The sequence below is a fragment of the Lacerta agilis genome, chromosome 5 (assembly GCF_009819535.1).
Source record: "Lacerta agilis isolate rLacAgi1 chromosome 5, rLacAgi1.pri, whole genome shotgun sequence".
Classification (NCBI taxonomy): Eukaryota; Metazoa; Chordata; class Lepidosauria; order Squamata; family Lacertidae; genus Lacerta; species Lacerta agilis.
In genome coordinates, this window is record NC_046316.1 from 45,561,527 (window position 1) to 45,585,631 (window position 24,105).

At 42.5% G+C, this 24,105-nt stretch overlaps 1 protein-coding gene across 1 annotated transcript in view; it reads left to right on the forward strand.

Annotated features, from left to right (window-relative positions):
* Positions 1 to 7,310: 7,310 nt before the first annotated feature.
* Positions 7,311 to 24,105, forward strand: part of SHTN1 (shootin 1) — a 69,046-nt gene continuing 52,251 nt past the window's right edge. Inside the window, exons 1-3 of the mRNA XM_033149554.1 lie at positions 7,311 to 7,477; positions 14,044 to 14,096; positions 19,591 to 19,651. Of these exons, the coding sequence (XP_033005445.1) occupies positions 7,420 to 7,477; positions 14,044 to 14,096; positions 19,591 to 19,651 (172 nt within the window). The 5' untranslated portion in view covers positions 7,311 to 7,419. The remainder of the gene's footprint in view (positions 7,478 to 14,043; positions 14,097 to 19,590; positions 19,652 to 24,105) is intronic.

Here is a 24,105-nt window from a genome sequence, read left to right on the forward strand (position 1 = left end):
ATATCAGAACTATCCTCATACTTCCTGTGTGATGCTAATGTGAAGAAGGAAATGTTTAGGTGAGAATTAGCAGGCAGCCTGCATATGTTCGAACACTGAAGTGGAAGGGGATAGAGAATGTGCAACCCCCAAGTTCTCTGCAATATACTCTGCAATATACTGAGATGCTATAATGTCAGATTTAGCTCTCACTACTTGAGGATAAAGAATTCAGTCTTGCTGGCAGCATATGGACATGCTTCTTGTGTTTTATTGGCTTTGGCTTTGAAAAGGACTCTATGGTACTGTATTTTTGTACCATTCTAGGAAAGAAAATCTGTAAAACCACCGCAGCGCTAGGAAATATGGAGTCCAGCACGCTAGCCTTTATCTTGGTACAAAGGCTGAACATGGACACTGGCTCTTCTGTTGCAGAGATGTAGTGTTTAAAATGCTGTCATTCAGAAATAAGATCAGCTTTGCCAAGGTTATTGTAATAAAAGGCTTCTTGTGCTGTTCTGTTATTTCCTTGGCACTTCCATCACCTAGTATTATAGAAATGCTGGTGACACACATAGATGAATTTATATTGCTGCATGCTCATGGTCCCACAAACTCCTTAGAGGAAAGGTTGGACTCCACATTTCCTAACAAACCACCACCCTCAAATTTCTTTTGTAACTTATAGGAGAAGAAGCTATTCTAGAAGCGTCTTGTGACACCCACCATTCATAGCTGTGCATTTCACTGACAGTATTGTTAATTGCATCGGAACAATGTGTTTTAAAACATTACATTATGTGTTTATTCTGGGCTTTCCCCCCCTAATTTATCTTCTCATCAAGGTTGTAATTTCTTTGCCTAGACAGGCAAAATCCACCAGAGTGGGAGTGGCCGGCTCGCGAAAAATCATGTTAATGCTGCAAATCAAATGGTAAAGTTAAAAAAGGATTTATCGTCATTAGATTCTGCTACTTTAATCATAGAAGGTATTTGGCTATGAATGTGTTTTGATTAGTTGGTTTTCAATGTAGATAGATATACAGCTGACACTTATTCTCATATATTATGCTAGAGCTATTATTTGGTCCTGGCTGATTTGATAGGAAATTTGCATCCGTTAGCAACTCTGTAATAATATATGAGAGCAAATATGGGCTGCATTTTAAACTTATTCATAATGTTAATTATAGACTCAATGGTTTATTGCCATTAATTCTTTATGGCATTTTGTATGAAGGTTTGTTTGTCTCTGCAATTATATTTCCTTACACCCACATAGATGCCTATGGGATTGACCTGCTATACAAATGATAAAATGCTCTGCACTCGTCCAATTTGTTGTGCAATGTCTCAAGTCCTGCACTTGGACCACCCCATGGACTGAATTAATAAATGATACAGTTTGATGCCTGTTGGACCATTGGCCTCCATTAAGGTTTAAGTCAGATGATCTTTGGAAATGGGAGTTGTAGTCCAACATCTGGAAGGCACCACATACTGCTGAAACTTTGTGCAAAAGATTTTAACTGTTACATACAAAACTGTCACATTTTCAGATGTTTTATTTGGGTGTCTTGGGAAACAGGCTGAGGAGTGTAGATGATGTAGAAGAAGAGAAAGAGCTGTACTGATGTCTCATCTCAAGACTTCTCTAGTAATCAAGGTATATTAGTTTATGTGTATTAAACTTTGGTTTTCTAGCTTTGTTGTTGTATTTTAGTAGTTTAGTCGTGTCCGACTCTTCGTGACCCCATGGACCAGAGCACGCCAAGCACTCCTGTCTTCCACTGCTTCCTGCAGTTTGGTCAGACTCATGTTGGTAGCTTTGAGAACACTGTCCAACCATCTCGTCCTCTGTCGTCCCCTTCTCCTTGTGCCCTCCATCTTTCCCAACACCAGGGTCTTTTCCTGGGAGTCTTCTCTTCTCATGAGGTGGCCAAAGTATTGGAGCCTCAGCTTCAGGGTCTGTCCTTCCAGTTAGCACTCAGGGCTGATTTCCTTCAGAATCGATAGGTTTGATCTTCTTGCAGTCCATGGGACTCTCAAGAGTCTCCTCCAGCACCATAATTCAAAAGCATCAATTCTTTGCCGACCAGCCTTCTTTAGCTAGTTCTCTAGCTAATATGCTGGAATAACACTACTACATGACAGTTCTTTCTTGGTTTATTAAATGATCTATGGCCCTTTAAATGTGTCCGAGAGTGGGGTTATTGGGTTGCTGTTACAGAATTATAGAATCATAGAATTGTAGAGTTGGAAGGGACCCCCAGGATCATCTAGTCCAACCTCCTGCAATCCAGGAATCTCAGCTAAAGCATCCATGACAGATGGCCATCCAACCTCTGCTTAAAAACCTCAGATGATGGAGAGCCCACCACCTCTCATGGGAGTCCAATCCATTGTCAAACAACTCTTACTGTCAGAAAATCCTTCCTGCTGTTTAGTCACAATCTCCTTTCTTGAACTTGAAGCCATTGGTTCAGGTCCCAACCCTTCAAAGCAGGAGAAAACAAGCCTGCTCCCAGGGGCGGAGGAAAGGGGGGTGCAGTGGGTGCAGGCTGCCCTGGGTGTCACCACTGAGGGGGTGACAAAATGCTGGTGGGCACTCACTGCGGGGCCTGCAGCACACCCGAGCCATGTGGTGGCTTGGGCACACGCAGGCTTTGTGCTGCCCAAACGGTCCTCCTGCTGCCTTCCCCCCCCCAGCTGTAGGGCGGCTGAGTGGGAGGAGGCAGGCAGACTCCGGAGGCCCCTGGGTGCGCCCCGCCCCTGGGTGCGCCACCCCAGGCACCTGAGCGGCTTCCTCCGCCGCCGCTTGCTCAATTTTCCATGTTTCTGTCCTTTAGATATTTGAAGATGACTACTGCATCTCCTCTCAGTCTCCTCTTTACCAGGCTAAACATAACGAATTCTCTCAAGTGTTCTTCATAAGGCTTGGTTTCCAGATCCTTGATTGTCTTGTTGTTGTGTTATATATTTTGTGTTTTTATACTGTAAACTGCCCTGTGTTCTTCAGATGAAGGACAATATATAAAATTTAATAATAATAATAATAATAATAATAATAATAATTCAAACTACAGTACTCACATGTCCCTGATAGAGTGTCAATCCAGGGCATTATTGGGAAATAAAAACAGGTGGACCTGGCTGCTCAGAGTGCTGCCCACCACTGCTACCACCAGAGGGGCTCCACCCTCAAAGCTGGAGCTGATCTTCGAGGAAACTGGCTTAAGAGTGACAGAATACCAAAATGCGGAATGATAGACATGTGGAAAGAAAAGGCAGTCTGAACCTTGCTTGTTGTCTCTCTCTTTAGTAATTTGGCTATGAAAACAAGTCCACTCAGGAAATCTAATGATTCTCGTATAGGGATCTCTCTCTCTCTCTCTCTCTCTCTCTCTGTGTGTGTGTGTGTGTGTGTAAGGGACACACAAATACCCATTTACATATTAATATATATTATGCTTCCTTCAATGGCCAGGAAGATATGTACATGTTATACTAATTCTGACCTGGTAGAAACACAAGATCTGTGCTTATGCTGTGTAGAAGTATACATGAGCATCGCAAGTTGTGATTCATTTCAGAAATAATCTAGTTTTTGAACAAACAGGCAAGGGGGTGGCCTCTCTTCCCCATTTCTGAACCACATTCCTCTCCACCACAGTAGTAAAATGAATGTGTTAAAATGCAGATTATGCATTACTGTTCAAAAATTGCCATTCATAGAATAAATGTTTTTGGATAAGAACATATTTTAAAGCTGCAATCCTATATGCAGTTATGTGGGGAAAAGCTCCATTGGATTCAGTGGAACTTACTTCTGAGTAGACATGCATAAGCTTGTGCTTTAAAACACCTCATAGATTGAATCACAGCCCTGTAATGCCTCTGAATGAAGAGATAGATACCATGCTGCTACATATTGATTATTCAACAGACAGTGTTGTTTAAACATCATCAATTCAGTTTGTCTCCAGTGCTGAAGATCGATACATCAGATAACTCAGTAAAACGTGCTGCAAATTACTTTAACTCCTATATATGAAGCTTGCCTTTTATTGCTGTTTGTTCCTCAATGTTTATTTTTTAAATGATTTTCTCCCTTAACTAGCGCAGTTTAGTATTCATAGCTGCAGAATTACAGGCCTGAGAGGATTGTTCGTGCAATCTTTTTCAGTTCCTATTTGTTCTATATATGTGATCCATAGTGCAACGAGCACGTTTACTCAGATGCAAGTCCCACTATTTTTAATAGGGCTTATTTCCCATGTATGAAATATTGCAGCATGATAGTGTAGTCCTATGCATGCTTACTAAGAAGTAATCCTACTATGTTCAGTGGGCCTTACTCCCAGGTCTGGAAGTAAGCCTAAGTGCCTTTATGGACACCTACCTGGGAATAAGCCTCACTGAACATGATGAGACTTACAGATGTGAAAAGCAGTATATGCCCCATTAGGAAGAGAGCTGGATCACATATGTCCCTTCATTTCCCTCTAAACCCTCTCCCGCTCTGTTAAATGGGGCTATTTCCCTAAATCAGAGGTAACTTCGCAATGCATACAGGAAAGAAAGTAAAACATTGAAAAGATTGCTACACAAACGTGCAGCAGTGCCAGCCTCTCCCCCAAGATGTTCTGCTCAATTAATTACTGCTAAAATAATACTTAAATGGACAGAGCTGGAAAAGTTCAGGCGCCTTTGTGCCAAAACACGTAACAATTTGATGCTGTTGCCTAGTAGGTTTAAAAAAAAAAAAAAAATCTTTATTGGAATTTGCTCTGTGGGTTGCTTTCATATGTTGACTAATTGGTAGTCTGCCGTTTCACCATTTCATCCTGAAGTTGTAAGATGTCATGCCACGAGCTGAATAGGTCATGACAAGTCATGATTTGACCTTCTGATGAGTCAGCCACTCAGTAATCTTGAATGCCTGTGCTTCTATGTGCCATATAGCATTTAACTTAGTACCACCCCCTTCTTTTTTAAAAATGCTGTATCTCACTAGTACATCTTAGAGTCTATCAGTAAACATCATCCCACCTTTACATCGCTCCCCCTACCTATGATCCCCCTGAAGCAAGCGCACACTATTTGTCCCATTAAGGCTACTTAAAACCCACTGAAGTCCTGAACAGCCCTAGTCAACCCTGCCCACCCCCATTTTTATGTTTGAGTAAAAATGCTCTGGATCAGACTTGTGCCTAAAACTTGCCAAAGTCCCATATTAAATTCCCCCACAACTGGGAGCATGATGGCAGCTTCTTTTCCTCTGATAACGGGTGAGGAGGACAAGATTTCTCTGAGCATATTGTCTGCATAGAGGAGAGCTGGTTAATATATATAGCCTTTAATCTATGTCTGGTAGACCTGTAGATGGTGTTTAGTGCAAAAGGTTTGCAATGAAATATGTCAGTTCATTTGTGTAAATCTACCATTAAAAAAAATGGGGGGGGGGGGTTTGTTGCATTCCATACCTACAATATACATTACCACAATCTTATTTATGTCCTATAATCAGTGCTTTTTTTTCTTTAAAAATGTTTAGGGGTACTCTCATTTTGACTCAAGAAAATCACCATTCTATGGTTCAAATTGAGAAAAATAAATACAGTAAATGGACAAAAGTACAAAGATTAACAAAATGATTAGGGGTATGTGTACCCCTGTGCCCCCCCCGAAAAGCACTGCCTATAATACAGTACACATTTTCACATACAGCCAAGACGTTTGCATGTTTATTTGGGGGTTATTAACGTTTAGTATTATCTAAGTGATGGATATAAAAACTACATGCTCTTTTGACCCTCGCCCACCATGGCTTATTTGGGAGTGGGGAGTTGACTGTGTGTGTGTGTCGTCCAGGGAGTGGTAGTGCTTGTTTGATATCTCAATGGCTTTTGATACTGTTGACCATGGTATCCTCCTAGACCATCTCTCTCATATGTTTTCCTGTGGTTCCATTCCTATGTATGGGGCCAGGTTCAACACATTGGGTGGGGCTATGTGCACATCTCCTGTATGGTGGCCATCGTTTGTGGGGAGGTGGGATGAGGTATCATGCTGATGACACCCAGGTCTGCTTCTCTGTTACATCTAAATCGGTAGAGGCCATGGCTCTTTTGAACTGATGCTTGGATGCAATGGTGTGCTGGATGGAGCCCACAGGTGAGATGGAATCCTGATAAGATGAAGACTTTGTAGGTAAGTGGTTCCCAGGTTTGAGGAGTGCCTGCTATCATCTTAGACTTATACTCCATCTACGGTATATGCTTTGCTGGCCAGGGATAGCTTGGCTACTGTGACTCGTGTGTAGATAACAATCTCATGAAAAACTGTTATGCACTTAATGTGGGGCTTCCCTTGAGATTGTCTGGAAGCTGTAGCTAGTGCAGAACACAGCTGCTGTTAAGTTAGTTGAGCACCTGGGCATGCACATATTACAGCAGCACACTGGCTGGCTAGTGGACTATATTCAAAGTTTTGTTATTAGTATGTAAATCTCTAAACAATGCAGGAGCAGCTTACCTAAGGAACACCTGCCTTTGCATAGCTCTGTAAGGTCACTTCAATCATTGGGGAAAACTTTACTCATCGTACCTCACCCAACAAATCGTAAGGCAATGACCTGAAAATGGACATTTTCCACTGTTGTCCCTTTACTTTGGAATGCCTTTCCCTCTTCCATATGTGAAACAACTTCAGTTATTTGCTTCAGTATTTCTCGTGAGGACCTTTCTTCTTGTGCAGGATTTAACTGATTGATAAGATTGGAGCCTGTACCACCACCAGACTAACTTGGTTTTTTAAATATTGCTGTAGTCTTTAACATAGAATTGTGCTGTTGTACAATGCATCGCTTAGAACAGGTTAGGAATATTTTTAAATAGATACCTCACCCTCAGATAGTTCAATATACCCCAGAGAGCCACTTGCATGTCTTTTTGTTTGAAATGATAGTAAGATTTCACCACACCCTGCCCTTCCTTTATGTTTAATTGGGCCCATCCAATTTAATTCCAGTGGGACCTTGCAACCACCACTGGGAACAGTGCGTGGCAAATATTTTGCAAGCTATGTAAAAGATGAAAGCTCATTCATTCCCGAAACAGGAGTAACTGGGAGGATAGAGCATTATCACTGCATCTCCATGACATGTTTGTTGTTTTTGGGGAAGCAAACTTTGTCTCTCGCTTCCTTTAAAAAAAAAAAAAAGCCTGGCTTCCCTCCTGCCCTATACGAACGGGGCGAAAGCGGCCGCCAGAAGGCCAGGCATGTGCAAACGCGGCGGCAGCAGGAGGGCTCTGCCCCAGCGCACGCGGCCAGCCTCTCCGCCCCTCTCGGCGCTCGCAGGTGAAAGCGGCGCCTGCCTGACGCGCTCGGGCGGCATTTCCGGGTGCCGAGCCAGACGCTCTCGGGCGGCCCGGCAGCATGAGCGGCTCCGAAGAGGCGAGGCAGCTGGAGCTGCTGGGCGGCCTTAAAGACCAAGGTAAGCCGCGCAGGATGAGGTTGAGGACCGGGGGGCCGAATGCACCGGCCGGCCGCTCCTCCTGCAGCGCCTGGGCGGGAAACGGCAAGAGGCTCGGGGAGCGGCTGGCGCGCCGCTGCCGAAACAAAAAGCACCCGGGCGACCTGAGCGGCGCTTTGGCCGCCCGCCTAGCGAGGACCCCCTCTGTGGGCGGGAGGTCGCTCGCGCCGCGCTGCCCAGTGTCAAAAGGCAGCAGCCAGACGGCGAGACAGACGCAGGGTGGCGGGGGCGAGGGGAGGGGACGCCGCTCGTGAGCTCGGGCAACCGGATCCGCCCCGCATTGGAGCTGGTAGGGAAATGGGTCCCCCTCCCCGGGGAAGCGCTTGCTAATAGGGCTGGCGTCTCTGAACCCCGAGGCCTGGAGGCAGCTCTTCCACCCGCTCCACACACACACACACCCCAACCGGATTCGGAAGATTTCCCGTTTGCCTCCTTGTTTCTCCCTGCAGGAAAATGCAATCCCCTCTCCTCGGTTGCCTGGTAAATCGGGCGGGTTTGATTATTTAATCGGCTTGCGCCACCTCCTCCCATCGGCTGCAAAGGCTTATTGTTTTCTTATCCACCTGGCGCTGGAAGAGGAAAAGACGATTTGTGGGTTTGGGCGCAAGGGGTGATGAAATCCGTGGCACGTGCCTGGCTTTGTACGTCCCCTCCCCCTACGAAAGAGCCTTATTCCCCAAAGTGAAACAATCCCTTTTTCCCAGTTGGAAGGGTTCCAAGAAAACAAGGTTCGCCTGGTGTTTTTACCTTCCCTGCAGCAAAGCGCAAAATGATTCAAACTAGGGAGTCTCCCCACTAATTGAGCAGGCAGCTGATTCTCATATAGGAAGGTAACTTTTAAATACATACCTGCTGCTGGTTAAAAATTAACAAAAGGAAGCATGGAGTAGTGGTTATAGTAGCTACTAGGCTAGGATTAGGGAACCCCAAATTTCTAAATCCCCATTCAGTGATGAAACTCATGGGGTGGCTAACTACCAGCTAATGCTCTTGCTGCATGAGCTACCTCACAGGGTTGTTGTGAGAATAAAAGAGGGGAAGTATACATGGGCGTAGCCAGGATTTTTGTTGTGGGGGGCAGACCTTTTGTTAGCGGGGCCAGAACCTCAGGTTGCTATGTATTTTTATTGATTTAGGGGAGCAGCTGCCCCTCCCTGCCCCCCCCCTTGGCTATGCCCATGGAACTATATGAGGTCCTTGGAGAAAGGGACAGGTTTAAAATACTGTATACTGTGTATCATCTAGTAGAATTGAGTGGTGGTCAGCATGCATCCCTGCTTCTTCCATCTATTTTTCCATTGCCTATTCAGGCAGTGTCAGCTCTAGTTTTCAGCTTGTTTTAAACTTCAAGCCATGTTACCAGCCTCTTGTCAGTTCTGTGCATGCTGATGGCACACCCTGGGCAGCTTGTGGCATCTGAAGGTTTTCGTTGTTGGCATCTGGCCTCATACGGAGTCAGACTGTTGGCCCCTCTAGTTCAGTATTGACTACAGTACTGTGGTTGACAGCAGCTCTCCAATGTTGCAGACATTCAAAATCACACAATTTTGTATTTTGTGGTGAGCAGGGTCTTGCCTGCGATCACATTTTCTACTGCCCTCCCCCTTCTGCTGTCCATGCATTTGGGGAAAGTTTGAAAAGGGAAGCCATGGATGTCTACAGAATGGTCATTCAGAACATGGTTGCAAATCATGAGGCGAAAGAGCAGGCTTGCCTTTTCAGGCATTCCCCCAGTGCACGGATATCACAAGGTGGGGCTCGCAGGGGATATGTGGGTGCCTGCTCTTCCACTCAATGCAGTGATAATAGAATGTCTGAACAGAGTTACTGTTCTAGGCCAAATTGATACCATAGGTTTGAAATACAGTGGTGCCTCTGGTTACGAACTTAATTTGTTCCGGAGGTCAAATTAATCTGAGGTACCACTTTAGCTAATGGGCCTCCTGCTGCCGCCGCCCCCCCCCCCCGCGCGCCATTTCTGTTCTCATCCTGAGGTAAAGTTCTTAACCCGAAGTACTACTTCCAGGTTAGCGGACTCTGTAACCCAAAGTGTTTGTAACCCGAGGTACCACTGTACCATAATGCCACTTTGAACAGTCATGATTTCCCACAAAGAATTATGGGAGCTACCATTTGTTAAGGAGAGCTCTCTTCCCCTCATGGAACAACCATTCTCAAAATTCTCATGGGAAGAGGAATTGTTAAACTACTCTGGAGTTGTAGTTCTGGGAGGGCAGTAGGATAAGGTTACCAGATTTTTTTTCAATGAATCTGGGGACACTTTAATTATTTAATTAATTAAATACTACACGTTCGGGATGTTGATGCTGCAGCGATGGCAGGGGCAGAGGGATGGCTGCCTCCTTGACCTGAACCGCCACGTTTCCCCTTCCTCCGAGGCTTCTATCTCCTTTCTCCAGGAGCCCCTGAGTTGTTGGTTCTTCGGTGGTGGTGATGGTGGGGAAAGCGGTGCACGGTGGGTCAGGCATGGAAGGTGGTCCAAGAGCGGCATCGAGGCTTGGGCAGCGCGATGCCTCCCTTCCCATTGTAGCAGCCCCAATCCCATTCCTACTTCTGTGCAAGCAGGAGGGGGCGGGGATACCTCAGCTAGGAAGGGAGGCTTCACACTGCCTTTCAGAGCAGCCCCATCCCAACTCCTACTTGCATGCAAGCAGGAATGGGGCGGGGATCTCTCAGCTGTGAAGGGAGGCTTCACGCTACCTATCAGAGCTTGCATGCAAGCAGGAGGGGGCAGGGATCTCTCACTTAGGCAATGGGAAGCCTCCCTTCCCAACTGAGGGATCCCCTTAATTGCTGGGGTCAGGGAAGGTGGAGGCAGCCCAGAAGCTGCATCTTAGAGCCCCTGCACCACCGCCATGTGGGGACTTCCGAGCAGCTCCTGAAGCCAGCCAGAGCCAACTGCTCCAGGCTGCTGAGACTGCTGCTGTTGCGTTTCCCGGGGACATTAGATGAAAGCCGGGGACATTCCGGGGATGGAATTTGTCTGGGGACTTATTCGCAAATCCGGGGACTGTCCCCGGGAAACGGGGATGTCTGGTAACCCTACAGTAGGAGCCTGCTAACAACAGCTCTCAGAATTCTTTGAGGGAAGCCATTAATGTTTAAGGTGGTATCATAATGTGTCAAATGAATAGTGTGAATGTGGCCCTAAAGTACAGTGGTACCTCTGGTTACGAACTTAATTTGTTCCAGAGGTCCGTTCTTAACCTGAAACCGTTCTTAACCTGAGGTACCACTTTAGCTAATGAGGCCTCCCGCCGCCGCCCGATTTCTGTTCTTATCCTGGGGCAAAGTTCGTAACCTGAGTTACTGCTTCCAGGTTAGCGGAGTCTGTAACCCGAGGTGTTTGTAATGCGAGGTACCACTGTATAGGGAGTGGCAGGAAAACATTATCAAACACTTGCTGCAGTACAGTATTTTACACTTACCAGAGTATCTCAGTGGAGGAAATCATAACCAGGATAGAATGTGGAAAACCTACCCTCCCTTTAAACTTTGGAGTCATCCAATGTCCCCTCAGCTCCAGCCATTATCACATATTTCTACATGTTCACACATCAGCTGCCCACATTTACTGCTGACAGGCAACCCCTGAATGTTGGTTTTTCCCTTTGTTTTTTTGTTTTTTTTAAGACAGTTGTGAATATAGAAGTAGCCAAGTATCTAGCCTTCTTTTGTGTGCTGGATACTTCTGACTGTTGTTTTTAACTGAATACTTCTGACTATTAGAGTTTAGTTTCCAGGTCCTTTTGATTTCAGGGAGCTGGAGAATGTGAGTCATAAATTCATGGAATCAATGGTTGACAGAGATAAACCACAGGCTATTTGTCTCAATGGCTATTTGGAACGTTCATGTTCAGAGACAGTATGTCACTGGCATACCATGAATGAGCAGCATGCTGGTGGTGTATGCCATCTGATTACTTCTGCTTCACTCTTTTGGCATGAACAGGATAAATAAATCAGGAAACCTTGACTTTCTATCACATATGAACCATGGTTTGTTGCTTCCTATCCATACCCTATAATGTGGTTTGCTGCAGGCTTATGGAAGTTTGTGTTTTAGGGAGCAACAAACCACAATCTGTGATTTTGACATAATTATGAACACAAAGCTTCCTGATTTGTGCACACTGCTTTTACTAGGAGGAGCAAAGTGAGAGCCTGACTGTTGATTTGGGAATAACTAAATGGCATGCACACTAGTAGCTGCCTTTGCTAGCATTATAGGACAGTGTAGGCCAAGCCTACTCATGCTTAGAAAGTTGATGTTGTTTTAGTATTACTGTATAACTTTTGTATGCTTTTAAGTGTGGTTGTATTTTTGTTTTGTTTTATCTTTTTGTAAACCATTTGAGTTTTTTGTTTTGTTTTGGTTTTACAATAAAGCAGTGTATACGTGTAAGTAAACAAATAAATAAATAAGATTGGCCCTTGCTTTCCCCCGTAGAGAAATGTCTTGTTCCTGGTGGGCCTCCTAGTACTTATTTGGTTGCTGGGATTCTTACAAAGAATGTTGGACTAGTTAAACCTGAATCTAACTGAGCGTGGCAACTTACTGTGTAAACAGCAGTATGTTCTTTGGATCAGTTAACCCAGATTACTTTGTGCGTGCCCTAGCAGATCCTGTATGTATAGGCACTTAATGCTTTATAAATTTAAAACATAGGTGAATGAGACCTTTTGGACTGAAGGCTGAAGTTACCTCACTCCTTTTTTAGAACAAAGACCAAAGAGGCTATTGGTACTCTAGCCACAGACTCCTAGGCATGTCTTCTCAGAAGTCAACCCCATTGAATTCAATGGGATTTAATTCTAAGAAACTGCATAGGCTTGTAGTCTGAGTCTGTGAAGTCTAGCACTTCTGTTAGCCTTTTATACTCCCAGAACTTCTGAATTTATGCCTCACACTAAGGTTACCTTTATAAATACTTTAGAAAGTGCATCAATAATTAATAGATGTTCTGAATGTGTTGCAGACCAGACAATGTCAGAAGGAACAGTTTAAAGCTGGGCAGAAGACATGGTACAGGAATCGTCTTGGGCTCCGTGACAACTGGTTAATCTTTCATGGAAAATGTCTGCACATAATTTGCTAAGCAGCAGGTTAAAGTCTGACCCGCTTTTTATATAAAAGTAGATCACAGAGTGATACCCAGTTGTATGTCATGATCAGAGTAGACCCACAGAAATCAATTGACAAGTCCAGGTCGGGCATCACTCATTGGGTTCATGGTGTCTCAAGCCTCTATAGGGCTAGATTTACACATGCCTGGCAAATACTTTTCTATTCTTTAAACATCTTTTTTAAATGTTATCACAATATTATTTAATTCAGGCTCTTCTAAACTGATAGGGATTACCTGGTTTTAGGTTGCATCTGGGTGTTTTTGCTCCTTTTGTATGATTAAATTATTTGATATTTCCCCCTTGACTTGAATATTGGCTGAATTGTTTGTATTTTTTATGGTTTTATTTCTGGTATTAGATATTAGCATTGTATGTGGCCCAGAGACCTCCTGTATGAGACAACAAATAAATAACAAATAAATATAATAACTAAATAAATAGATACCTGCAATTTCTATGCATGATTGCTTTTAAATGCTGCTTTTATTTGTTACTAGTTTTATTGTTTCTGTAGTTTTTTTGTTGATGTAAAGCTCTCCTGGGACCATTTTAAAGGGCAGCTTATAAATGTTATAATAAATAAGCACATTACTTGCAGCTGGACGTGTGAACTGAGCCTGCTAAAAAGCATTTTGTTTGTGGTAACAATATCAAAGTTATCTGTATAGTGTCATAACTGTGACTGTGTGTGTGATGTTGTGTGAACCGTCCTACAGTTACGCACCGCTATGCACACCTTGTGGGGAAAATTAGAAATCGGTAATTAAAATTAAGTTGAGGCTATAAAGTCAAAACACCATTGGTGTTGCAGTTACTGAATATCTAACGTCACTCATGATCTGACTATACCAGCTAGTTTGATTGTGAGAGAACATGTGGTTCAGTAATGCACAATTACTAAATAAAGGGTATACTGTATTCTGCATGAATAACAAAATGATCGGATACATAACATCCTAAATCTAATTATGAAGCTGTGGTCATAAAGCAAAAAAAGTGTGCAACTCTGCTAGTTCTTGCCTTTTCATTACTGTCTATAATCTTTCCTTCCAAGCATCTTATTTCCCAGACTTCATCTGTATCATCATTTGCTTCTGGAGAAGCCAGACTGACATCTAATGGAATTATTTTAGATGTCATTTATGTTTGCGAAATAATTTTTAAAAGTCTTTTAATTGCTCAGATAATGTCTGTGATGATTCTATGATACTACCTGAACACTCTTTTAAAGTTCTGTATAAATGCTATGTGTTATTCCAGTAAGCAAAGTGATCTTTATTATAGACTTGCAACATGAAGTTTGGATGTGTGAAAGTTAATGAGATTTCCATGAAGAGGACCACCAAGATAACTTTTTCTGTATCTTGTTTTTGTAGCTATTGGTGAATATGAAGATCTAAGAGCAGAAAATAAGAAAACAAAAGAAGAGGTTTGTACTTCTTTTCATGTGATATAAAATATTGTGTAACTATTGATTTGATGGACCTTGGCACAATCGGCATTTCCCCTTACAGATATTTTATCCATATGAGGAAGTATTTGCAGCAACTTCCATAACCATAGTAGTACTTTGGTACCTCTGTGATAGTGGAAATTACTGGTATGTATATCTTTGTATTACCAATTTGCTTAGTAATTTTGTCCTTTATTTATTTATTTGATTTATACCTGCATTCCACAAAGGAGCCCAGAGCAGCAGCACTAAAACAATACTATTTAAAAAGTTCTAAAAACAGTTTAAAAATATTATTTTAAAGCATTTACATTCTCTCAGTCAATGATTTCCTTTTGCCAGATTCAGTGTTGTTCAGCCATCAAATACCTGGCTAAACAGGAATGCTTTTAAATTCCTCTTAAAAGTCAGTAATGAGGGAGACAGATGTACCTAATCAGGGAGCCACCACTTAGAAGGCCCTGTCATGAGCCAATGCCAACCAGCTCCCAGCAGTGGCACAGTGTATATGTATGTCCCAGTGGATAACAAGGCCATAAACGTCTACTTAGAAGTAAGCCCCATTATGTTCAGTGGGACTTTCTCCCAGGTAAGTGTATCTTGGATTGCAGCCATAGACTGATAAAAATGAGAACTGCCAAACTTGATATGTTGATATAAGAGAATTCTCATTGTAGTTAGCTATAGTTGACATTGCCCGTATTTAGTTCAGATAAGAACATTTCTCATGCAAGTTTTCAGCAGAAACCAGTAACAAAACTACTTCCTTATTTACACACTAATTTCAGACTGTCACCAGCACCACAATGTGCCTCTTAGACCATGATTCCTATCCTAATCCTGGCCGGGATGCAGTTTGAAAGCCGGAGCACACACTGCAATCATTTTCTTCTTATGCCTGTTGGAGGTGCAAAGCAAAAACAAATATCAGGTTTCTTGCAAACTCCTCCCTACTCTCACACTCAAAGAAATGGATAGAAACCTAGTGCTCATGATGGTCACTACAGCAGGTGAAACAGTGAACTATGTGGAATGACTCCCATCACCATTCCTCCTCTCCATCTGAACCCAGTGCCCTGGTCTAATTTAGTGGGAAGTCTGTAGCTCATTGGGAGAACATCTCCTTTGCATGCAGAAGATCCCCAGCATCTACAGGTAGGCTGGGAAAGACTCCAGTCTTGAAATGTTGCAGAGCAACCTTCAGTCAATGTAGACAGTACTGAACTGGATGGGCCATTGGTCTGAATGAGTATAAGGCAGCCTCCAACATTCCATTCCTAAAAGATGGTCTAAAGTTGCTTGTGGATTGGATGACTGAATAAATAGAAGCTTAATTTGGACAGAGTGAAGAAATAGCTCATGGTGTGTGTAGTCCCAATGCTTGGGGAGTGATGGAAATTCCTGTCCTAAATAGGCTTACACTCACCCAGAAGGGGCAGGTTGGCAGCTTGGGAGTGCTCCTGGTAGATGTCCATGCCAAGACAATGTCCACAATCATGTTTTATCATATTCTGTTGATTCATCAACCACATCCCTTCTTAGACAAGAGGGATTTGGCCATTGGTTGAGTATTCCTGGTTTGTAGTCTAAATGTGGGGTGCTATTTCTTTTAAGCTGTGATCCTATACCTACTTCACTGGTAATAAGCTTTGTTGAGCTTAATGGGACAAGTGAGTAGACATGTCAAGGATGGCACTGGTTTAAGTCTGGGACCACGGAGGAAGCATCTTCTCCCATACGTACTCTATTGCCTTTCGAGATCCAGTACTTGATAGGCCATCAGAATATTAACACCCATAAAGCAAGTTTCCCTTGTGGTCTCCCAAAGTTGTGACAGCTGAGGACAGAATTTGAGAGCTCGTCTTTTTTAGATAAGTTTAAATATTTTTCTTTCTTTTTAAACAGGCTTTAAGTTAATGTGACTTGATACTATTTAGGCTTTTATTGCTGCTGTTGGGTTTTTCCATTTACTGTTTTTGTGATTGCCTTTATTGTTTTGTGAAACTTGTACTGAAAGGTGGGCAATTAATCTTCTAAATCAACAATTATTTTACCAACAATGCCAGTAGGTGGATCTTGATAAACCATAAACTTTGGCTCACCACCAACAAGCACTTTGCTCAAGCACACTGTTGAATTGTTCCTGTGTCAGGAACAATTGTTCCCTTCATGGAGCTAGGAGCAACAAACCAGAAGCCTTGGTTTACTGCAGGGTTTGAAGGGCTGTCAGGAGACATTCTTCTGTTTGAAGGAGGCCACCATCTGAAGGGTCATCCAGTCCTGGTCCAGTTTAAGATAAGCACTATAAGAAGGGAGAGGGCCTTGAAGTTGTCCATTATCAGTTAGCACCTGGACAGAATGCACTATATTTCTTTTTGAATTACAAATTTGCAACTGTAAATATAAGTTAGCATATGAAAAGGCCTTTTGTGTGATGATTTTTTTTGGCAGTAGACTAGTGTACTAATTCCATCAGTAATGTCGCAGATAAAACTGAGAGGAGACTACAGTGTTGTGTAGTCCTCTCCCCACTTTCCAGCTCAAAACAACTTCTTGTAGACTGCAGTACACCCCTACATCAAGACTAATGATCGTCAACACTAACCAGAATTGCTATCTGAATCAGGTTTTGAAATTGATGCAGATTTGCACTCCCTAGCTGAGACGGAACCTGATAGGAGTCATTGATGTAATGCTTTGCCATGGTGAAGGCTGACAAGGGAACGTTGGAGGAAATTCATGCTGCAGAAGTTGGGAAGTGAGTGTACATGACTCTGACTAGCTCCTGATCTTTTAACAACGGTTAAGAAAACAGTGGCGTTAACATCTGCACTGAGACAAATTTTAAGAGAGTCAGAATAATAAGTCATTGGTTTTCTCTAATCCATATTTCTGAACTTTTTTTGTGTCCACATTGCACGTTTTTGTTCATGGAAACCACCAGTTTCTGTTGCTAGAAAGCTATACATTTGCACTGTTTCCTTTTTTTATTTCCACTCACAGTCTTCTTCCCATAAAGTAAATACAACATACTATTGATTTATAGCAAAACTATCCATATATTCAAGCCTCTGAGTCTGATCAATGTGAACCACTCATGTGAATATTTCTTCTTCTCTTCCATACCCTAAGAGGATTTGTCTTTGTATGGATGTTTTTGTGTGTTAAGATTTGAGAAAAGAATACTACTTTGGAGGCAGGGGCAGCTGGCACCTCCGGAATTGCTGTCCTTGACCATTCATTTGCATTCTAAGACATAAAGGGCTTCTTTTTTAATATATTAAAAAACATGGTAGGCATTGTTGTGGCAGGCATATCTGGTTTTTCAATGAGACATTTTAATTCCATCTTCTCCCACAGTTGCTTATCATTTTGCTTTATTTCAATGAATGGATATGCAGGCTGCAGTCCTGAAATTTCAGTAGAATTTGGTTTTTGCTAGGTTGAAATAACAGCTAACATTTTCCAAACTCAAGTCTTTCTATGACAGTTACTTTTATATAACAATGCCTTGAAAAGCTTCAGAGCACAAATTAGATGTGATATGGGAGATCTGTGATTTCCCAGGTTGTCTTTCACTGGCCTGCCAGTAAGAACTATGAGGCTTGTGGGTGCTAGGGGCAAGGCCTTTTCAGTAGTGGCCCCACACTTTTGGAACTCCCCACCCAGGGAAATTTGTGTGGCTTCATCATTGCTTGTTCTTATTCCCTAAGATGTGCATAGTTGATGGCATGTGTCAAAAGAATGGCTAATGATGTTTATTAACTGATTTTTAGTTTAATTAGTGTGTGTGTTTAAAATTGTAAGCCTCCCATGTGACCTGTTTAACGGAGAAGGGGAGGAACTTTAGCAAGTCATTTGCCAAACTGCTCTCTGAAGTGCCTTCCCCCTATATTAAACACAGCTGCAGTGAGGTTTAATGGAAGGGGAGGAGGTGCTTCAAATAACAGTTTGACAAACTTCTCTCTGAAGCCCCTCCCCTTCCTTTGGAGGGGATAGGGAGGTTTGTGAGAGTTGTGAGGGGGTGAATTTTGTGTAAAGGGAGGAGGGGTTGGCCAGGTGATGGGAAAGGGTGCTGGCAAAGGAGCTGGTGAGTAGGCAGAATTGGTGAGCAGAGCAAGCAGGGTCAGGAATCCTTTGTTAATAAACAAACAAATAAAGGTAAAAGAAGATACGAGCATGGTTCAATCAAATTTGGAAGTTGCATGGTGGAGAGAGGATAGACATATTCCAATCAGCTTCTCCCCCCACCCCACTCCACTCCAACACCAAACAAAAGCTGTTGTTTTTCTGGTGCATTCCCCCCTGTAAGGCAAATATCAGTATAAGTGGTGTGATTTATATTGTGGAAACTTGCACGTGGCAACGCGTTTTACCTGCAGCATGGCCTTGATCCAATTCAGCCCCCTTCCCCTATAGCTGCTTATAACTTTAAAGAAACAAGAGAGCCTGATCACAGATCTCCTGCATCACATCTTCCTTGACTTTTAATCCTTAGTGTCTCCTGTAAGTGCATGTACCATATATGTGTAGGGGAAGCAGATCATGTTGCTGGTCCTGCCCTGTCCTCTGTGCATTTGACAGAAGGTGAGCATGGGACTTCTGTACAATAACAGCTCTCCTGATAAGTGCCACTCTTACCTTCTGCCCATGTAGAAGTCAGGAGTAGGGCTAGTGGGCTGGTCCCCTTCCCCTTTCACTTGATCAGTATATATGCACATAGAAGGTGAGGATAGGTCTCTACTGCCTGATTTGTTTACCCATTCAAGGGATTAGTTGAACTTTGGAAGAAAAGGTGAGATACCCTAGCACAATTAGTCATTAGCTAGTCAAACACACTTAGCTAGTCAAACACACTTGGTACACTTTGACCATAAAACTAAGAAACGACAGCTGATGAAGCATAAACGAAACAGGGCCTTGTCCTGGAGTTAAAAATCATTGCAACTGGAATTTGTTTCATACTTTAAACAACAAAAATAGAGGAAACCATTGTTTATTTTCGTCCTGGACTGAGTCCTTGCAACCTTTCTATTTGATTACCTGAATTCACCAAGGACTTCCAATTTTTTCATCTATAGGCATATCTGCATGGGCATACCCTTATACAGCTGCTATATAATGCAGTCCATGATCTCAAGTTGAAGCCATGGGCAGCACCCTCACACTGGGACATTATTTTTCTTTAGATGAAACCTGTCCATTTTAACTTGCTTGTCCTCTTCACAATTGATGGTGCAGCTTATTAATCTTGTCATTTGAACCTTGACACTTTTTGTACTGGAGTTTAAAAACTAAAAGCAGGACTTGGCCCCAAATTACAACCTGCCTTTCTTTAAGATTTAGTTGTAAGTTAAATCTGCTCTTGTAGCTTTATCCTAATTCTTGATCATTGTTTTGCTTTCTGTTGATTATGTGGAAGTTGCTTTAATTATTTAAATTCTGAAAATGCCATTGTATCTTCCGGCAGTGTGACAAAATCAAACAGCAGAGAGATGAAGCAGTCAAGCAGTTGGAAGAGATTCAGAAAAGTAAGTACAGTTGTGTTTTCCAAAGGAATAAAGGTTCTATGCTAACAGATCAAATGGGCAAATACCAGTTAGCTATTTCTGAGTACCTTTTGTGTTGTGACTCAGATCTAACTTTTGGAAATTTGTACAGTAATTCAGTTACTCTGGGGTTTTACCCTTATAGGTTTTTTTTTTTAAAAAAAAAAAAAATTGATTTTCAGATTTAGCGAGGAAAGGGAAAAAAGAAAAAATTAACTGAAATTTAAAAAGAGAGAGAAGATTAATAATGTACAAAAATACTACTAACAGTAGTCCAATTATACAGAGTAAAATACCTTATACAGAATGATTGTTAAAATCAGACATTCTGTCAGATAAGAGTTTGCTCCCCTGAAGAATTCAACTTATCATCCCCGCAAACTTTTCACACTTCTCTGAAGTCTCTCAGCCTCACTCACCTCACAGAGTGTTTGTTGTGGGGGAGGAAGGGAAAGGAGAATGTTAGCCGCTTTGAGACTCCTTAGGGTAGTGAAAAGCGGGATATCAAATCCAAACTCTTCTTCTTCTTCTTCTTCTCCAAACTTAACCCCTAATAAAAAGTTAATCAGATACCCAGTCGATCTCTCAACTGGGAGATTTAAATCTTTGAATAAGGCTGCTGTCCTTGTGGGTTGGGCAAACCAATAAGTAGTGTGGTACTGACTAGGTACAATATGCTTGGACCAGGGGTGCCAACTTAAAATACATTTTTTGGGGGGCAGGTGGTAAGCCCTGCTGCACATAATTGATCACATGACACAGTGGACACACACCATTTGAATGGCAATGCCCATCAACTGGCGGGGGGGGGGGGTCCGCCCCTCAAATATTTTACTGAGCAGGCCAAAGTGATCTTGGCCCCTAGGAGTTGACTCCTATGGCTTGGCCCCACAAAGAATGGGAATAATAATAATAATAATAATAATAATAGTAATAATAATATATTTATATTATTTATACCCCGCCCATCTGGCTGGGTTTCCCCAGCCACTCTGTGTGGCTTCCAACAGAATGTTAAAATACAATAATCTATTAAACATTAAAAGCTTCCCTAAACAGGGCTGCTTTCAGATGTCTTCTAAAAGTCTGTTTTTCTCTTTGACATCTGGTGGGAGGGCGTTCCACAGGGTGGGTGCCACTACCGAGAAGGCCCTCTGCCTGGTTCCCTGTAACTTGGCTTCTCGCAGCAAGGAAACTGCCAGAAGGCCCTCAGCACTGGACCTCAGTGTCTGGGTAGAACGATGGGGGTGGAGACGCTCCTTCAGGTAACTTGGAGGAGGTGATCTTTGTTTTTGGTTTGCATTACCATCTCTGCTTCTTTAAGATCACGCTCAGAAATGGGCAATGCTAATATCCTCATTGCCTTGAAGCGGGTTTTAGTGAGGGGTAGCAGCAGTGGGATAGACTTGCCCACTTCTGCCTTCTCTGAAGCCTATTGTAAGACCCCTTTGTGTCCCCAATTCCTTTGGTACATACAGAGAACTCGAGAAAGGGGGTCTCTTTCTCCCCACTTTGCATCATATTCTTTCCCTCCTCAAAATACAGCATGAGGTAGTCCTAATAGTCCTCTTGTGGGATTTCTATTTCCCTATTGTAGCTGGTAAAATCTTCCAGATGTTGAACCGCCATGAAAATGTGTAGGAATGAAAGCAATAGCTGAGACAGGTTGAGAGGCAGTTTTATGGCAGTCCCTTGAAATTATCTTTGCTCTCCACCCACAAAAAATGCGGGAAAAGCTTGACAAGGATGACCTTTTCTGGCACAGTAGACACAAAGTTTTTCCTAGCGGGGTTTCTGCCACCCCCTCTGCCACCCCTCCCCTGCTTAAATGCCTCATGAGAAGCGTAAGTTGATGGAACTGCAGTTATGAGAAATATTTTATTGTATATGTTTTAAAGGTAATTGTAGAGCTTTGAAAACATCATTTACTTCGTTCTAAATAAATAGGAAGCAAGCTCCATATTGTTTTTTTGAAACAAGTTACCGTAGGGCTCAAATGCTGTTAAAAGTAGGCAGAAATTAAAGTGGTATAGTTCTCCCTGTCACGAAGATGCAGCGACGAGGAATTTCTGTCTGTTCTGCAGACTTTGGAAAATGATAAACACTGTTTTTGTGATGTAATGCCAAAACATATGTCAATAAGCTTTCTAGGCTCTTGCAACCTCATAGAAAACCTACATTTCAGCTCTGACATGGTGAAGGCATCAACAGTTACATTTACATTCTGGTCAAAGAATCACTTCTGTTTAGTGTCTTATTGCAATGTTCCTTCCTCTCTCTCTCTCTCTCTCTCTCCTCTGTATAGGGGAATGAAATATTCCTTTAAATACTTCCATTTGGATAGCATTACTTGGGTTGAAAAGTGGCAGGAGTACTTGTTCTCCAAAAGACTTTTATAAGTAAAATTAATTGAAATGAATACACTAAATGCCAGCTTTTGCCTCCTTACTTTCAACATTTGTCAACTGCTGAAGTATTATTATTTTTTAATTTTTGTAATACCCAGGGGCTGATAGACAGAGAACATCTTTTTTAGTTCAAAGAATTGCAAGGCAAAGAAATCTCTGCCCTTGCCCTCTTTTATTTACATTTTACATTTATTCCTGTGTGCTTTTGCTATTCTTTCCCACATATGGAGGATTCTAATTGGAACTGGCTGTGACGGCTGTGTGGAACTCTTCCTTTGAATATCTCTGTGGTGGGGACCCAAATTCAATGTATTGGAGAAGGCTTGTTTGCTTTACTGTCTAAGGCTCAGGCTGCTGACTTCTTTATGAAGGATCAAGCACATCTACATAACCAAATTTAAAGTGGGTATGATGATGTCTCCCACTGGCGCAAGGAATAAATATGCTAACAACTCACCCCCTCCACCAAATATCCAGTTTTCCCTCTTGTGTGATAATGGTTCTATTGATGCCATGTGGTGTCTGGAGGTAACAAAGCACAGCTAATGGGAGTGGAAAGCCCTCCCGTGAATAGCTTCTCAAGAGAGGAGATGACAACAGTATTGCAGCCTGTTATGTTAGGTCTCTGTCACCATAGTATGTTTTGTTGCAGTATTAGGCATTAGCAATAGAGGATTAAAAGAAAGAACCTGCACCTCATACATAGATAACTAAGAAAGATAACACGACTGGGGTCTGCATCGGTTCATAAATGCAGTAGAAAAACCTCCAGTGAAACAGTCCTAAACTTTAAGCTGTTTTGAAATAATCTGGTGGAGTGGCTGTATGTTGGGGCGGGGGAGGGGAGGTAAGGCCTAAGAAGTCGAATTCCTGTGAAAAGAAGTGGAAGGAATAGGGCAGGCACACACAGACACCTTGCGGCTTGTTAATATGTGCTAGTGATACTGGGAATTCAAGAGCCTGGCGGAAAATGTCAAGGAGTGGAGGCTTAATATTTGAAAGTAATATTTGCTCTTGTAAAATGCCGTGGGTTTTCCTTTATCTTCCCTTTCATGTGCTTCACCCCTCCCTTTTTTAAAAAAGAAAGGGGGGAAAAAGACATACCTTGTAAACATAGCGATAAAATGCCAGGAATATTAGGATTTTACAGCAATAATGGAGCCCATTATTTAAACGACAATATAAAAGGCAATTATATTGATGAAGAGCTACACGGGCTTTGTGTCTGTGAATAAACTTGGCCTGCGCTCAGTGTCTATTTGTTCTCCCGGCATAAACACATATTGTGCGTGATTCCTGTTTAATGGGGCCCAGTCTGTATGCCAAGCAGCTGCATTTTAGGCCCTATAGCGTGATTTCATAGCTCTCTGAAAATTGGTTCTATTCAGCAGAAGAGATAGGAGGTGGTGGTAGGGGGGGAAGCTTCAACACACAATCATTTCTTTTCAATTGGAGCCAGAAAGGTTGATGACAACATGACCATTGTGTGATAATGATAAGACCACTAAGGATCTGTACTTCTCATCAAGGCTTTCACACAACAGCAGATACAATTTAATTCACTGCTCTGTCAGCAGTGCTGATACCATTATGCCGTCTGTCTCCACAGTTATAATCACTGTCCTCCGAGAAATGCAGTTGAAATGATCTTGAGCAGTCAAAGAAACTCTCAATTAAGGCTGCCACTTCCAATGTGTCAGATTGTGTCTTATGCACTTGGTACAATTTTCACTTCCAATCCTGTTTATTTACAATGTCGGCCAGTAATTACGCTTAACGTGTCATTTAGTGAGGGTGCCCCTGCCAAGGAGATTGTTGGGTGCTGCAGTGCCATTGAGGGGGAGTTTCTTGCAGTCAATGCCATCAGCGGCTTTTAGTCCCTGATGGGATGTGGTAGTAATGTTGATAATGCAAGTATCACGCTCATCAAGTCATAATTAGATGCCACTCAAATGTGCCACTTGTAATAACAGTGTTGATTCATGTTTTCTCGGCGACTGCAACTACTAATTAGTTAAGTGGTTTTTG